General features: G+C 50.3%; 2 protein-coding genes across 5 annotated transcripts; both read left to right on the forward strand.

The window, feature by feature from the left end:
• Window positions 1–369: 369 nt before the first annotated feature.
• Window positions 370–12,749, forward strand: Edc4 (enhancer of mRNA decapping 4). Of its 3 annotated transcripts, none has more exons than XM_055621229.1 (29): window positions 370–626; window positions 4,219–4,375; window positions 4,745–4,856; window positions 5,113–5,212; window positions 5,492–5,681; window positions 5,792–5,939; window positions 6,020–6,124; window positions 6,452–6,561; window positions 6,649–6,732; window positions 6,817–6,912; window positions 7,001–7,103; window positions 7,220–7,400; window positions 7,498–7,570; window positions 7,673–7,764; window positions 7,840–8,027; window positions 8,103–8,239; window positions 8,327–8,483; window positions 8,822–9,258; window positions 9,342–9,446; window positions 9,546–9,698; window positions 9,778–9,814; window positions 9,948–10,125; window positions 10,229–10,384; window positions 10,469–10,584; window positions 10,682–10,847; window positions 10,933–11,119; window positions 11,210–11,429; window positions 11,829–11,992; window positions 12,223–12,749. In XM_055621229.1, exons 1-29 carry the CDS (start codon window positions 545–547, stop codon window positions 12,413–12,415), a joined length of 4,227 nt encoding a protein of 1,408 aa, XP_055477204.1. In that variant the 5' UTR covers window positions 370–544; the 3' UTR covers window positions 12,416–12,749. The 3 variants fall into 3 exon arrangements, with proteins under 3 accessions (XP_055477204.1, XP_055477206.1, XP_055477205.1); XM_055621231.1 differs by having other exon boundaries at window positions 8,327–8,408; window positions 12,223–12,743; XM_055621230.1 differs by having other exon boundaries at window positions 8,330–8,483; window positions 12,223–12,743.
• A 337-nt stretch (window positions 12,750–13,086) lies between these two features.
• Window positions 13,087–14,581, forward strand: Nrn1l (neuritin 1 like). 2 transcript variants are annotated; one of them, XM_055621463.1, is made up of 3 exons: window positions 13,087–13,222; window positions 13,915–14,029; window positions 14,177–14,581. In XM_055621463.1, exons 1-3 carry the CDS (start codon window positions 13,126–13,128, stop codon window positions 14,460–14,462), a joined length of 498 nt encoding a protein of 165 aa, XP_055477438.1. In that variant the 5' UTR covers window positions 13,087–13,125; the 3' UTR covers window positions 14,463–14,581. The 2 variants fall into 2 exon arrangements, with proteins under 2 accessions (XP_055477438.1, XP_055477439.1); XM_055621464.1 differs by having other exon boundaries at window positions 13,918–14,029.
• Window positions 14,582–16,228: the final 1,647 nt, after the last annotated feature.

Consider the following 16,228-nt stretch of genomic DNA (forward strand, 5'->3'; position numbering starts at 1 on the left):
ACAAAGTATCAAGGTCTTGTTCACTCCTAAGGAACAGACTCCTACCAATTCACCTTATTCAAGGTCTGAAAAGTTCCTACTTAAGTGGTAGATTTGGTTCCGTTATGCTATCATTACAGTTCAGAATGAGCCAGGCCCTGGGTTGGATATGTAGTAGACAATAGAGCTTTAGGCAGTCCAATGCTCTATGAGCATATTTGCTTTCTCAGTCTTGTGAAATTTCCCCACTGCTGGGCTAGCCAGGAGCAAGCAGCGTAGGAAGGCTACTTTGCATAGGAACTACTTGATCTCTCACAGCTAGGAACATTGTTTCTGCGGTCGTTGTAGGTTCCGGGAGCTAAGGTCAGTGGGACCGGAAGTGGAGGCGGTTGGTGGGGTTGGCGGGGCTCGGACACAACCCGGGCGGCGGTTTGCGAACTGCGGCTGGATTTTGTGTAGGGTTCCTCCGTCTCCTGCTGTCTGACGGGGTCGTGGCTGGGCGAGATTGGACGGTGCGCGGAGGTAGAGAAACTAACGTGCGAGGAGGACTCTCGCGGCTGGGCCCATGGCCTCCTGCGCGAGCATCGACATTGAGGACGCCACGCAGCATCTGCGGGACATCCTCAAACTGGATCGGCCCGCCGGAGGTGAGCCGGGATCGGGTGGGTATGCTCTTGGCGAAAAGAGTATGCATATGGCGTGGAACTGAACTGTCCCCGTGTGCCGCAGGTCCCTTTAAACAGGCTCTGAACCCTCCGGTTTGATTGCGGAGGACGAGAGTAGGAGTCATGGATGGTTTCTGGGCATACCCAGAGAATGGCGCAGACCCTTGGGTGTTAACCCTCCCCATTTTGTGCCAGACCATTCTGCCTTGTCCTTAAGTGTCTTGGCTGAAGGTAAATCCACCCCTCAGAATCCACCCAATCCATCTGGTTTCCTTTCCTCCAAGCTCCCATGTTTTGAGGACTGGCCCAGTGCTTCTACTCGCTGTGGTTTATAGAGGCCTGGTGCCTTGTCTGTTTAGCGACTTCTAGGCCTAGAGTTCAACCTCTGTAACCACTCTGCAACTTGCCTTTCTCCCTAAAGTGTAGACTCCAGGCCTGATGTTGCTCTGAAACCGATTTTCTGACAAAAGGTGGACAACCGCAAATTCGTGTTCTTACTGGATTGAAGGCAAATCACAAACCCTGTGGCTCTGATTAGATTAGGTTCCAAACATCTGCAAGCCCATATGTTACCAATTCATCCTAGTTTTACTTGGGCTCCCATATCCCCTTTGGGGCTACTCTTGTCAGTTAAGAGTCCCAGGACAAAAAGTCAACAGCATTTTAAATATAATATTGTTAGTGTGAAAGAGGATTGTTTGGGTACTGTGATGGTAGTGGTTAGGGGGGAGATGTGGTGAGGGAGATAGAGGTCAGGTCTGAGAGGAGACTGTTTAGGCTAGGTTGAATACTACAGACAGGAGATTGGATGCCAGGAAACTCAAGGTACTTATGTAGAAGGCACATATTATAGAAAGGACATAGTATGTATGAAAACTAGCTTTTCCTGACTGACTCCGAGATACCTGAAAGTTTTAGTTGTTGACTGGTGATAGTAGGGTATGTGTAAAGGCCACAGTTGAGAACTGATTCTTCTCTCACACCTTCTGTGCTTGTTGGGGGGACCCAGACTGCAAAAGCAGGCACTGGTACTCGGTTCCCAGTGGGTTTAGCTGGCACATACACCAGGCTGCCTGAGGCTGCTGGGTCCTGCCTCTGGCCTGCAGTGTGTGCACCCTTTGCTTATGAGGTGGTTTTTGCCCCTGATGCCCACCCTCAGCTGAGCAGACTACTCACTAGAGATTTGGTAGCACTAGCGTGGTTAACTGCATAGCCTAGGCCTGGTGTTTATCCTCACAGTAGACTGTCTGGAAGGGAGAGTAGCCATCTTAACTCTAAGCAGCTAGGGTGGCTCTAGTCCTAGTGAAAGATGGAGGGTCTTTCTCTATAAATCGTTTGTTTAGTGACTGTTCCTTGGGTTTTGGTTTGGGAGGGAGTGTTTTGAGACAGGGTTTTTTTTCTGTGTATCTGGTAGCTGTCCTGGAACTTGCGCTGCACCAAGTTCTAAATGCTTTCTAAAATTCTGTCATTCCTGATTCCACACCCCACCCTATTCACATGCTGACCTTGTACTCAGAGATCCACCTGCCTCTGCCTCCAGAGTCCTGGGATCAAAGATGTGCACCACCACCACCTGCTGATTCTTTTCAAGTAGCTTTTGCTTTTTTTTTTTTTTTTTTTTTTTTGGTTGAAGGATTTGCCACCTAAGACTCATTTTCATGACCAAAAACTTGGTCTTTTCCTGAAGCACCTTCCTGCTAACTGGAAGTTTGGGAAGTAGTGTCTGAATTAATGAGATTTTTGAAAACTAGCCAGAAGCCAGTTAAGGCAGTACTCACCTGTAGTTCCACACTTGGGAAACAGAGGCAAGAGAATTGTGAGTTGAAAGTCATCTCATGCTACATGTTGAGGCCAAATGTCGATAAAAGACATAATTAAGAAATAAATAATTGCATAAATGGTTGGAAACAGCTCAATCTCAAGGCCAGTAGAGAAATTTTCTAGCATGTGCAAAGCCCTGAATTCCATTCCCAGTACTATCTCCCCCCAAAAAACAACAAAACCTGCCTAGCATGCAAGGGATATTCAGGACTCAATCCCCAGTACTAGGAGGAGTGGGAGCAGCCATTGTAAACATCTAAAATACTGTCATTACTGATTTTACACCCACCACATGCTAATAGCTTCTATTCTCTTTGTCCAGTTCCTCATATCCTTTTCCTTCTGAGTTTACCTCCCCAAAGTGGCCTGTTAATAAATTCAGATGTTTCAGGTCCTCTCTTCTTTCCTGGCATTAGAAACCCTTCTCCATACACTGTACCACTGTGTTTGTCTGAGTTCTGGTGTCTCACACAAACCCTCAGCTATTCTGTATGTTGCCTTGGAATAGTCAGTCACTGGCAACAACTGACTATATATAAAATTCAAAACTTTTGTAGAGCCAAGTGTGCATGTGCTTGTAATTCCAGCATTTAGGAGGCAGAATCAAGAAGATCCCAATGTCAAGGCCGTCTGAACTACACAGGAAGGTCCTGTCTCAGAAAAGGGAGGGAGTGATGAGCTTTTGCAGCTAAGCAACCCAGCCTCATATCAGAGACATTTGCAACCCTGTTTTCCCTTTATCCTTTCCTGTTTTGTTTCTGAGTTGTTTGATTGTTTTGTTTTAGATTTATTAATTTTATATGTGTTTTGTTGGCATATGTATGTCTACCATGTGTGGGTCTTGGGTATGAGGAGGTCAGAAGAGAGTATCACATCCCTTGGAATTGGAGTTACATATGAATGGGAACCACCCTGTGGGTGCTGATGAATTGAACCTGGGTCCTCTGCAATAAGAACAAGTACTCTTTTTTTTTTTTTGTTGGTTTGTTTTTCAAATCAGGATTTCTCTGTGTAGCTTTGGCTGTCCTAGACTCGATTTGTAGACCAGGCTGGCCTCAAACTCACAGAAGTCCACCTGCCTCTGTCTTTCCCGAGTGCTGAGATTACAGGCGTGTTCCACTGCCCTGGCTGCAACAAGTACTCTTAAACACAGAGCTGTCTCCCCGACTTCTTTATGTTTTGTTTTGAGACAAGATTTGGTTTATATAGTCTAGGCTGGCCTGAACTTCAGCTATAGCTTAGCATGTCCCTTAATTCACAGTCTTTCTGCCTCAGCCTCTCAACTGCTGAGATTACAAGCATGTGCCACAGTACAAAGCATTTCCCATGTTAATATGTTGTAAATAAAACTGCTATGGTATCTTGACTTTTCTTCAAATCAGGTTTGTTTGCTGTTCTTAGCCTAAGTATTAACTGGCCTAATTTTGGAGTTTTGTTTATCTTTTTGGTTTTGGTGCTGAAGATCAAACCAAGGGCCTCATATATAGTAAACAAGCAGCCAAACATGCTACCACTAAGCTGTGCCTCTGGCCCCATCAGAAGGTCTTTGCTGGTTTGTGCCCCTCCCACAGGAGAAGAGCCTCATGCTCACCCTTAGTCCTGCTGTATAATCACACCTACAGAATGAGGAGTGCACAAAGGACCCTCCTCCCCATCGACATATTAAGTGTTCTGAGTACTTTATAGTCTAGAGCTGTAGAAGAAACTCATGGTAGGCAAAGCAGTTTTGTCACAGTTTCCTTTTCTTCCCTAGGCTCCAATGCAGAGAGCCAAAGGCCATCTAGTACCTACAATGGAGACCTTAATGGCCTCCTGGTCCCAGATCCACTCAGTTCAGGTGATGGTAACTCAACAAGCAAACCTGGTGTACGGACCATGCCACCCATTAACCTGCAGGAAAAGCAGGTCATGTGAGTACCTAAGAAATAGTAATAGTGGTAGTAATATCTTTGGCAGTTTTGCTTATTGCTGAAGGGATAAAAGTAGGGTCAAATGGGCAAGCAGCCTTTGCTTCCTCTCTTTTGGATGATCTGGGGCAGAGCCTGTACTACTGTGTTGAATTTGTACTTGGAGAAGAGATGAGGACAAGCTAAAGATTGGCTTGGATACCTAGTGTAGAATGGAATTAACCTCATTTGTCAGGAAGGAGGCAAGCAAGCAGAACTGTGTATATGGGAGCAGGCAGAACTGGGAATCTGGGACTAGACATCTTCGTCAGGTAGCCATGTTCTACTGAGCCTTTTGGTGAACAAGGGACTAGGTTTATGTACCTCTTCCAGTTGCCTCTCGGGGGACGACAGCTCCACTTGCATTGGGATTTTGGCCAAGGAGGTGGAAATTGTGGCCAGCAGTGATTCTAGCATTTCCAGCAAGGCTCGGGGGAGCAACAAGGTGAGTACCAGGATTTTGTGGTACATGTACAATGTGGGAGCACACTTAGCCTCTTTTCTCTCATGCATGTTGCCAATTCCTACCACCTTCATAAAAAGTGTACCGTATTTAAAGACCAGTGTTGACACTCAATTCTGAGTGGAGATCTGGGAGATGTCAGTGGGTGCTAAGCTCAAATCTGTGGCCTGGCCTGGCCTCAGGATTGTGACCTACTTCAGCCCTCAGTTGCTTCAATTTCATTTCTCTGAGTTCTCAGGTGAAAATCCAGCCTGTCGCCAAGTATGACTGGGAGCAGAAATACTACTACGGCAATCTGATTGCAGTGTCAAACTCCTTCTTGGCATATGCCATTAGGGGTAAGTAGGGATGGAGGTGGGGTACCAAGAAGGGAGGATTCTTCTAGAAGCCCCAGAGATGCACATTTAGTGTCAGAATGTTCAGCCCCATCAGATGCTAGAGGTCCAGTAGAGGTTTGCTTGGGCTTCCTCAACATCCCCCAGGGATGGGGGAGCTAGTCAGGAAAACCAGGCCTGGTACTGTGGTGGTAGCAGTGAGGCAGGCAGGCAGGGCGGGCCTCCTGTGCTGCTGCCTGGGTCTAGGTGCTTGCTTATGATACTCTACTTTTCTGATTCCAGCTGCCAACAACGGCTCAGCAATGGTTCGCGTGATCAGCGTCAGCACTTCAGAACGCACCTTGCTCAAGGGTTTCACGGGCAGTGTGGCTGATCTGGCTTTTGCACACCTCAACTCTCCACAGCTTGCCTGCCTGGATGAGGCTGGCAATCTTTTTGTGTGGCGCTTGGCGCTGGTTAAGGGTAAAATTCAGTATCCATTCCCAGGCAAGGGAACTAAAAAAGCAGAACTGGGCCTAGGATTGGGACTGCTAGCAGTTACTTCATCATCCACCTGGTATCTAGCCTTAACTACCTACTTAGAGAAGAGATTTTGGTCCATATTCGGCAGCCAGAGGGCACGCCACTGAACCACTTCCGAAGGATCATCTGGTGCCCCTTCATCCCTGAGGAAAGTGAGGACTGTTGTGAGGAAAGTAGCCCAACAGTGGCCCTCCTTCATGAAGACCGGGTGAGAAGACTGGATGTGGTGAGGGAAGGACCAGGACTTTCCTATTGTGCACGTGGACTAAATGCCTCCCTATACCCTAGGCTGAGGTGTGGGACCTGGATATGCTTCGCGCCAGCCACAACAGTTGGCCTGTGGATGTCAGCCAAATCAAGCAGGGCTTCATTGTGGTAAAAGGCCACAGCACGGTAGGCCTACAATTAATTGCCTCCCTGCCTTTCCCTTCTTCTGTGCCATTCATCTACTCCCCATTTTCATGGCTATCCAAGGGGCTTCACCAGTACTTTGCCAAAAGGGATGTTGAATGCAAATTGGCTCTCACTTGCCCAGTTCATCCCTGATCTAGCTGTGCCCTGCAGGTCTGTTTTTCTCTGTAGCCCCTACCCCCTTCATTCAGTCACGCAGAAGTAGGAGACTACTGTTGGGCAGCCCAGCTCACTGCCATCGTCATTTAGGAAGGGTTCATTTTTACCTCTGGTCAGGAGGCAAAGCAAAGCTTTTTGGATTCTATGTAGTGCCTGAGTGAAGGAGCCCTCTCCCCTGATGGGACTGTCCTGGCTACCGCAAGCCATGATGGCTTTGTCAAGTTCTGGCAGATCTACATTGAAGGTCAGGATGAGCCAAGGTAAGGCAAGATCTGAAAGACTACTCTTTATACCCGGTGTAAAAAGTGAGACAGATCATTCATTCAAGCTCCTCTGTTTGCTTATAGGTGTCTGCATGAATGGAAGCCTCATGATGGGCGGCCCCTCTCTTGCCTCCTGTTCTGTGACAACCATAAAAAACAGGATCCTGAGTGAGTGAGTGGGTAGGCAAGTAGGTGGTGGGCTTGTATGTGGGCTCCAAGCTGGTAACTAATCAGTGCCTTGTTGCTTTTTAGAGTCCCGTTCTGGAGGTTCCTCATTACTGGTGCTGACCAGAATCGGGAGCTGAAAATGTGGTGCACAGTGTCCTGGACTTGTCTGCAAACCATTCGGTAAACTGGAGCTAGGGAGTTGAGGATAGAAGCCAGGGATATGGCTTCTTTAATTGTGTCTTATTTGCTCTACTTCTTGGCTTCCTAGCTTCTCTCCAGATATCTTCAGCTCAGTGAGTGTACCTCCCAGCCTCAAAGTTTGCTTGGACCTCTCAGCAGAGTATCTGATTCTTAGTGACGTGCAACGAAAGGTATGCTGGTTTGGTGTACACTGGAAAGAGCTGGTAATTGCTGGGCAGGGCAGGATATGTGATATACTCACAGCTCACACAGCCTTCATTCGGCTAGTAATGTGTTACTCACCCAGGTCCTCTATGTGATGGAGCTGCTGCAGAACCAAGACGAGGGCCGTGCTTGTTTCAGTTCCATCTCTGAGTTCCTGCTCACCCACCCTGTGCTGAGCTTTGGCATCCAGGTTGTGAGTCGCTGCCGGCTGCGACACACTGAGGTGCTGCCTGCTGAGGAGGAGAATGACAGTCTGGGGGCTGGTGAGGTGCCCCAGGGTCAGGGCTTGTATGTTGGTAAGTGGGAAGTGTCCAGGCATAGAGCAGGCCAGCAGCCTAATTGTCCATTCTATCCTTTCAGAGAGTTCCCACGGAGCTGGTGCCTTGGAATCTGCAGCTGGTGTGCTTATCAAACTCTTTTGTGTCCATACTAAGTGAGTGTGTCAGGGAGGCCTGCTATGTCCTGCCTGTGTTCCCCTGCCCTACTGGCCCTGGCTTGTTTGAGTATTCTGTTTTCCTGCTTTCTTGTTCTTTAGGGCACTACAAGATGTGCAGATCCGCTTCCAGCCACAGCTGAACCCTGATGTGGTGGCTCCACTCCCTACCCACACTGCTCACGAGGACTTCAGTGAGTAAGGGGATGGAAGGGAGGCAGGTTACACTGCTTTGGTTCTGAGATTTGACTAAGCAGCCTTCCCAACAGCATTTGGAGAGTCTCGACCTGAACTAGGCTCTGAGGGGCTAGCTTCAGCTGCTCATGGGTCCCAACCTGACCTTCGGCGCATTGTGGAACTGCCTGCACCTGCAGACTTCCTCAGTCTGAGCAGTGAGACCAAGCCTAAGTTGATGACACCTGATGCTTTCATGACACCTACTGCTTCCCTGCAGCAGGTACTTCCTCAGGGAAGAGAGTTCTGATAATGTCCCGTTAACTGGTCTTGGTGCTTATTCTCTGGATCTTCCCAGATCTCTGCATCCCCTAGCAGCAGCAGTAGCAGCAGTAGCAGCAGCAGCAGTAGTAGCAGCAGCAGCAGCAGCAGCAGCTCTCTAACAGCTGTGTCTGCTGTGAGCAGCTCCTCAGCCATGGACCCCTCCTTGCCCAGGTAAGGCAAAATCAGAATTGGGTGATAGGACAGTCTAGGGCCAGACTGTGAAGAATTACAGTTGGTAATGCTTTGTCTTTCTGCCAGTAGGCCACCTGAGGAGCTGACCTTGAGTCCCAAGCTGCAACTAGATGGCAGCCTGACAATAAACAGCAGCAGCAGCCTGCAGGCAAGCCCCCGAAGCCTCCTTCCTGGCCTGCTCCCAGGCCCAACTGACAAACTGACTCCCAAGGGACCTGGGCAGGTGTGTGTGTCTGTGTGTGTGTGTGTGTATATGAGAGAGAGGGTATGTAAAATGCTGAGTAGCAGGTAGAGGACAATGGGAAAGATTGGAGCACTTTTTCTGCTGATCCTGCTTGGCCTTGTAGGCTTCATATTTCCCCAAAGGTTGGCGGAGCCTTTTTTGTTCCCTGGGGAGCATCTCCTCAGCCTCCTATCCCTACCTCTAGTGAATTGTGGCCCTTCTTCCCACTTGTATCTCTCTTCCCTGTTACATTATGTCTCATCACTATAGGTACCAGTATCTTGTGTCTGTGCCCTTTACCTCTTATTACTTATGTCTCCATCTTTGGCCCTTCTCAGGTATCTACTTCTGCCTCTGCACTATCCTTGGATTTGCAGGAAGTGGAGCCTTTAGGGCTACCCCAGGCCTCCCCAAGTCGCACCCGTTCCCCTGATGTGATTTCCTCAGCATCCACTGCCCTGTCCCAGGACATCCCTGAAATTGCCTCTGAGGCCCTATCCCGTGGCTTTGGCTCCTCTGTTCCTGAGGGCCTCATTGAGCCAGACAGTATGGCCTCAGCTGCCTCAGCACTACACTTACTGTCTCCTCGGCCCAGGCAAGGCCCTGAGCTTGGCTCTCAGCTTGGCCTGGATGGAGGTCCTGGGGATGGGGATCGACATAGTACTCCCTCCCTACTTGAAGCAGCCTTGACCCAGGAGGTTGCAACCCCTGACAGTCAAGTCTGGCCTACAGCACCTGACATTACTCGTGAGACCTGTAGTACACTGACAGAAAGGTGAGAAACTTGGAAGGGGAAGTATGCTAGTGGGTGGGTAGAGCATTAGGATTATCCACTACTGAGTCACTGTGTGTCCTTAGCCCCAGGAATGGCCTCCAGGAAAAGCACAAAAGCCTGGCCTTTCACAGGCCACCTTACCACCTCCTGCAGCAACATGACAGCCAGGACACCAGTGCTGAGCAAAGGTGAGCACTGCCCTACTCTATGCTTTCCTCTCATAACGGGGACCAGTTACCCAGGGTCCAGCAGTTGAGCAGGCGCTTAGCCCTCCTCCCCTTTCATAGTGACCATGATGATGAAGTTGCCAGCCTTGCCTCTGCCTCAGGAGGTTTTGGCAGCAAAATTCCTGCTCCACGGTTGCCTGCCAAGGATTGGAAGACCAAGGGATCCCCTCGGACTTCACCCAAGCTCAAGAGGAAAAGCAAGAAGGATGATGGGTAGGAGGGTTCTGGGACTGGGACCAGGGGTGGTCTCTAATCTGCCTGATGTGACCTGCAATGCTTCTTGCCCGTATAGGGATTCAACTGTGGGATCCCGGCTCACAGAGCACCAGGTCTGTAAGGGAGCACCTTTCTACCCATGGGACCCCCTCCCACGAGGGTGGGAGGAACTTTGAACTGTTCCTTTTCCTGGTGGGTGGAGATAGGAAAAAGAGACCTTGTGTAAGTTGTTGGTGCTCCTGGCAGGTGGCAGAGCCCCCTGAGGACTGGCCAGCACTGCTTTGGCAGCAGCAGAGAGAGCTGGCAGAGCTATGGCACAACCAAGAGGAGCTGCTACAGCGTCTTTGTGCCCAACTTGAAGGTCTACAGAGCACTGTCACTGACCATGTAGAACGAGCCCTGGAGACACGGCATGAACAAGAGCGTATCCTTGGGGTGGTGGCACAGCATGGCAGAAGGCACAGCAGCATTCTTGCCTAAGAAAGGTGTAGGTCCTACTGTAGGCCTATTCCTTAGCTCCACCACAGAGCAGCGGCTGGAGCGGGCACTGGCTGAGGGGCAGCAACGGGGTGGGCAGCTACAGGAGCAGCTGACGCAGCAGCTATCCCAGGCATTGTCTTCAGCTGTGGCTGGGCGGCTAGAACGTAGCATAAGGGATGAAATCAAGAAGACGGTTCCTCCATGTGAGTTTTTCATGAGATTTGTTTTGAGTGGGCCAGGTGGGTGTAGGGCACTTTGAAACTTCTGGTTCCATCTACCTCTCTTAGGTGTTTCTAGAAGTCTGGAGCCTGTGGCAGGCCAACTAAGCAACTCAGTGGCTACCAAGCTTACAGCTGTGGAAGGGAGCATGAAAGAAAATATCTCTAAGCTACTCAAGTCCAAGGTGATACAGGGTCCAAGATGGGGGAAGTATGGCTAGGACTTCCCCCTAGCCCTAGATTGGACTCAGGCTTTCAACTTGATCCCTCCCTGTATTCTAGAACTTGACAGATGCCATTGCCCGAGCAGCTGCAGACACCTTGCAGGGACCAATGCAGGCTGCCTACCGGGAAGCCTTCCAGAGTGTGGTACTGCCAGCTTTTGAGAAGAGTTGCCAGGCTATGTTCCAGCAAATCAATGACAGCTTTAGACTGGGCACACAGGAATGTGAGTGGCATTATAAAACCCAAAGTAGTAGGAATGGTTGTAGTCTGCTATCATCCCTTTTGTGATCCCTGTTGTTATCCTTTAGATTTGCAGCAGTTAGAGAGTCACATGAAGAGCAGGAAGGCACGTGAACAGGAAGCTAGGGAGCCTGTGCTGGCTCAACTTCGGGGCCTGGTCAGCACTCTGCAGAGTGCCACTGAACAGATGGCAGCCACTGTGTCTAGCAGCGTTCGGGCTGAGGTGCAACACCAGCTGCATGTGGCTGTGGGCAGGTGTGTGGGCAGGCTCTGGGTGAGGAGGTAGGTTTGGGAAGGGCCAGAATGGGCTTCCTATCCACCTCATTGGCTCACTTCCCTTTGCAGCTTGCAGGAGTCAATTTTAGCACAAGTTCAACGCATTGTTAAGGGTGAAGTAAGTGTGGCACTTAAGGAGCAACAGGCCACTGTCACCTCCAGCATCATGCAGGCCATGCGTTCAGCTGCTGGCACACCTGTCCCCTCTGCCCACCTTGACTGCCAGGCCCAACAAGCCCACATCTTGCAGTTACTGCAGCAGGGCCACCTCAATCAGGCCTTCCAGCAGGTATGATAGTGTTAGGCTTTAATAATTGAGAGTCATCTGGCAAAGATGTCTTCTGACAAGGTCCAAATACTTATGCCCACTTCCCCAGCAGTCTCTGGGCTGTCTGGCAGACTGATTGTTTTTGGCTTTCCAATCCATTATCCCTATTGTTCCCTCATGTGTGATCACCTTCTCCCTTACCTTACCCACCTTTCCTCATGAACATCTTTCTCAGGAAAACTTTGTAATCTGATTTTCTAAAGTAGCCTTACAACCCTTTCAGAGTCCAGACATCACTTCTGTAACCCTTAGAATCCAACTTTGGTCTTCTGCCCTTAGGCCATACACTTCAGATAAGCAAGCATTCTATCCCTTCAGAGTATCAGGTTTAAATGAGCCTCTCTCTTGTTCTACTCCCAGGCACTGACTGCCGCTGATCTCAACCTGGTGCTGTATGTGTGTGAAACTGTGGATCCAGCCCAGGTTTTTGGGCAGCCACCCTGTCCACTATCCCAGCCTGTTCTCCTTTCCCTAATCCAGCAGCTGGCATCTGACCTTGGAACTAGAAGTGACCTCAAACTCAGGTGAGTGAGGCAGTCAGGGACCAGAAGATGAGCTGGAGATAGGGCTAGAGACTAGCTTAAAGCAGACACCCACTCTTTCCTGACTCCCATCCCTAATTTTCTCTACCCATAGTCTCCCCCTCCCTCCCATATGAGGCTTAGAAACTTTGTCATCCCTCTGGGCTTCAGTGCCACCAGAGGGCACTGTGTGCTGGCATCCAGCTATAGTCTGCTCTTTCCCCCATCCCCAGCTACTTGGAAGAGGCTGTGATGCACCTGGACCACAGCGATCCCATCACCCGAGACCACATGGGCTCTGTCATGGCCCAGGTGCGCCAGAAGCTCTTCCAGTTCCTGCAAGCTGATCCTCACAACTCACTCGGCAAAGCTGCTCGTCGTCTCAGCCTCATGCTGCATGGCCTTGTGACTCCGAGCCTCCCTTAGCCATTTAAACAGGGATGGGGTGACACTGAAGGCCAGTCAGCAGGTCAGGGCCAAGGCAGGGCCATGTCTGCTGTTTACCTGCTCAGGCCCCCATCTCTGGTGTTTTCAAGGAGATAAGGGGCAGCAGTGGTCTACTGATTGTGGTAACCAGCAGGGTTAGGCTGGGCCCAGGGCAGGTATTGTGCCTTCTTGGGTCCTGCCATGCCTGAAGCATGACCCCCAAGATCGTGACACAACTTGAGTTGAATTTTCCATGTTCCTTTTTACCTCTAATTTGGATCTTTTTGTTTTTGAAAAACATTGAGAAATTCAATTAAAGGCTTTTGGAATAAAAGTGTGTGTGTGGTTTTGGTTTGTCTTTGATGTGACTGTTCTCTCCTCCCTTTGGGTAAGTTTGTCTAAACCAATCCACCCTGGGGTCCCCCTCTCATGGATTCTCATTTGATAAACTGCCTACTCACACCTCCCCTGTCCAATTCAAGAAAAGCTTCTAGGGCTCTCTCACCATCAACAGGTCTCCTCTCCTGGCAATTTTGCCCTCTGGGGTTCTTCTTTGTTCCTCCACCAATCTGGATACTGGAGGTGGGGCTGACAGCTGGGGATGAGGCTCCTCCTCCAGCACCCATCCAATCAGAATCCCTTCCTCTGGGGGCTGGGCCCACAGGCTGCTCTCCAAGCCTCTAGCTCCTGCACTAGGCTTACAGCCAGGAATGATGTGCTACTGCTGCCGCTGCCACTGGCGCCACTGGCCCCGCCGCTGCGAGAGGCTACCCTGTGCCCTGACGCTGTTGCTGCTGCTGCCACTCGGTGAGTGTGAGTTCTGGGCCCAGACTGCAACCTTTCTCAGAGTTCCTAGCCCAAACCGGGTATAGGGCATGGGAGCCGAGGAGTTAAGAGATGAGCTAGAGATGTCCTAGGAAAGTGTGATAGTAGCTTAAGGATGGAAAGTGCTGTGCAAACAGCTAAGTTATGGAAGAAGAACTTTTAAAATCTGTAGCTCCTCTTCTGACAAAGGAACTCTGTGGCCCCTAGTAGAACTTAGGCCATGGGTCTCCGAGCTTAAGAGTGACTGGCTTTGATCCCCACCCTGCCTGCTCAGCTTCAGCAGGGACACTTGTCTTTAAGGGGTTAATGAGAGTGCCAGGTGAAGCTCATGAAAACTACAGAAAGACTGCCTTCTGCCCAGGACCTCATGCTTTAGGATCCTGTACCCCTGAATCCCTGTCTTTGACCTAGAGTCCCAGGAACTAGAGAAGGAACTGAGCTCCGAGACCCAACACCCGCTTCCTGTTCCCACATCTCACACCTCCATGTGTATCACAGTCCAGATCCTATCTTGAGACTCAAGACAAGTGATCTCCAGATACCCTGAAGGTCCCTGGGGGCACCTCTTTCACACTGAGTCATGTCCCTAGAGCTCTATCAAGTAAACAAGACCCGGGCTCATTCTATCAACCATTCTTTATTCCCACCCCACTTCTAATCTGTACCCCACCTAGCAGTGGCCTCTGAGGGCCCAAACCGCTGTGATACCATATACCAAGGCTTTGCTGAGTGTCTCATCCGCCTGGGGGATGGCATGGGCCGAGGAGGCGAGCTCCAGACTGTCTGCAGGTACCAGCAGGTGGGAGGCAATGGGCCCCTGGTCTGGAAGGCTCCACCCAATAGCCTGTGCTACTGTGCCACCACCTCTGGGCCTCCAATCTCTTTAGTCCAAATTTGTTTTGCTCTGTCTAACTGCCCTAACCCATTCTGTAACAGATCCTGGAATGACTTCCACGCCTGCGCCTCTCGGGTCCTATCAGGCTGCCCGGAGGAGGCCGCTGCAGTGTGGGAGTCACTGCAGCAAGAAGCTCGTCGGGCCCCCCACCCAGACAACTTGCACATCCTCTGTGGGGCCCCTGTGAGTGTTCGGGAGCGGGTTGCTGGCCCAGAGACCAACCAGGAGACACTACGGGCCACAGCTCCTGAACTGGCTCTAGCCCCAGCCCCTGCATTGCTTGCTGCTGCTCTGGCACTTGCCTGCCTCCTGGGGCCTCTGGCCTAAACAGCGTGGTTGGCCAGCCAACTGTACCCTTGCCTCCCTGATCACTGTATACAGTGGCCACCGTGTGATCTCTGCAGAGTGTGCACAATTTTCATTAAAGGTATTTATATTTGCACCAAGCTGGTTCCTTTCTCCTGGCTGTGGCCCTCCAGGCTGAGGCAGGGGCCCCCAGAAGCCAATCCCAGCATGAAATGGGCGTGCCTCAGGACCACCACAAGGGACTCAGTCATCCTTACAAACATTCATCTCGTGATGGCACTGTAGAGGTTTCTTTCCATTACACTGTAGGTCCCAAGAGCACACTGGGTCCCAAGAGCTCTAGTAGAGGCCCAAGATCTGCCGGAATGTACAGTCCTTCTCTATCTTCCCAACCCAGCAGGCATTCATGGGTGGGGGATGATAACGGGGTCCCAGGATGGGAATTGTCCATCTCAGACTCCTACCCTCAACTACCCAAACTTGGTGGCCAGATGAGGTCTTTTTCAGGCTCCTTGCAGCCTCCTGATCTTCCCTGTGCTTAACTATTACCTCAGCTTTCAAGACATGCTCAGACCCAAGTGTTCATTCTTCTCCTCTGAGGTCTGGACTGTCCAAAGAAAAGCCCACACAGAAGGGCCAAACTCAACTTCTGACAGGATCAGAAGTTACAGGAGCTGAGGTCATAATGAGGGGTGCTCTGGCTTCTGCTCTTCACAAACTTTCTCTTTGGGGTTTGCAGTGAGGAAACAAAATGATGCAAGAAATGGTACAGGGAGAGGTTATGTAGTGTGGGCAGAGCCCCTGTCATTCCAGTGGGGCCAGAAGAACAGAGAAGGCTAACACTATATCTTTCTTTTCTTCTTTAAGATTGGGTCTTCCTATGTAGCGCTGGCTAGCATGGAACAGGCTGGCCTCAAACTTGGAGTGATTCACCTGCCTGCCTATTCCTCCTAGGTGCTAGGATTACAGGCATATGCTGCCATTGCTAGCTTTAAACATAAGGACTTTTGTGGACATTGCAAAGGCCTCCTCATGGGCTTTTCCTAATTGCTCTCTCTGCTTTCTGAGCTGAGAAAGTGATGCTTGTCTTAACCTCCTTCCCTCTTACCTGGTCCTGCACAAGCCAGCTCCGTGTTCCTGCAGAACCAGCTCTGCCTACTTAGTCCTCTGAGACAGGAAGTCTCAGAGAAGCCAAGTAGCACATGGGAGGGATGGTGCCTCATAGCCTTACCAGTGGTTTAGAAGGGCTGGGAGCTCGCTCAGCAAAGGGCTTGCCACATAAGAGTGAGGACTTCAGTGTGACCCGCTAGGACCTATGTAAAAAGTCAGTGTGGTGGCATGCACCTGTAGTCCCAGCTCTGGGGCTCGCTGGACAGTGGCCTCACCTAGTCAGTAAGCTCCAGGCCTCTGAGAGAGCCTATCACCTCTGAAAACAAGGTCGATGGCATCTGAGGAATGACATTTAAGGCTAACCCTTGTGCACACACATCTACTCAGACATATGCATACGCACACATGCACCCAAGTGGAGCAGGCCAATGCGATGGCCAGTAAAGGCGCTTGTCGGCAAGCCATATGGTAGAAGGAGAGATCTGACTCCCACATGTTATTCCCTGACCTCCACATAGGAATTGTTATGTGCGTGGTGTACTCATACATAAAGAATTAATAAAAAAAAAAAAAGTGGCACCAGAAGACCTGATAAGGAGAGGGATTTATAAGAGAGGCTATTAGTGGTCAGCTGGCAGGCCAGGCTTGTGCCATGCATTGTGGTTATCAGCCTTTTA

This window comes from Psammomys obesus, unplaced genomic scaffold (genome assembly GCF_907164565.1).
Source record: "Psammomys obesus unplaced genomic scaffold, mPsaObe1.curated_primary_1811, whole genome shotgun sequence".
Classification (NCBI taxonomy): domain Eukaryota; kingdom Metazoa; phylum Chordata; class Mammalia; order Rodentia; family Muridae; genus Psammomys; species Psammomys obesus.

Coding starts and splice junctions, on each gene's coding strand:
- Edc4 (XM_055621229.1), top strand. CDS start 545: ATGGCCTCCTGCGCGAGCATCGACATTGAGGACGCCACGCAGCATCTG. Junction 10,385..10,468: donor CAAGAAGACGGTTCCTCCAT/GTGAGTTTTTCA, acceptor TACCTCTCTTAG/GTGTTTCTAGAAGTCTGGAG. Junction 10,848..10,932: donor TAGACTGGGCACACAGGAAT/GTGAGTGGCATT, acceptor GTTATCCTTTAG/ATTTGCAGCAGTTAGAGAGT.
- Nrn1l (XM_055621463.1), top strand. CDS start 13,126: ATGATGTGCTACTGCTGCCGCTGCCACTGGCGCCACTGGCCCCGCCGC. Junction 13,223..13,914: donor GTTGCTGCTGCTGCCACTCG/GTGAGTGTGAGT, acceptor TACCCCACCTAG/CAGTGGCCTCTGAGGGCCCA. Junction 14,030..14,176: donor GAGCTCCAGACTGTCTGCAG/GTACCAGCAGGT, acceptor ATTCTGTAACAG/ATCCTGGAATGACTTCCACG.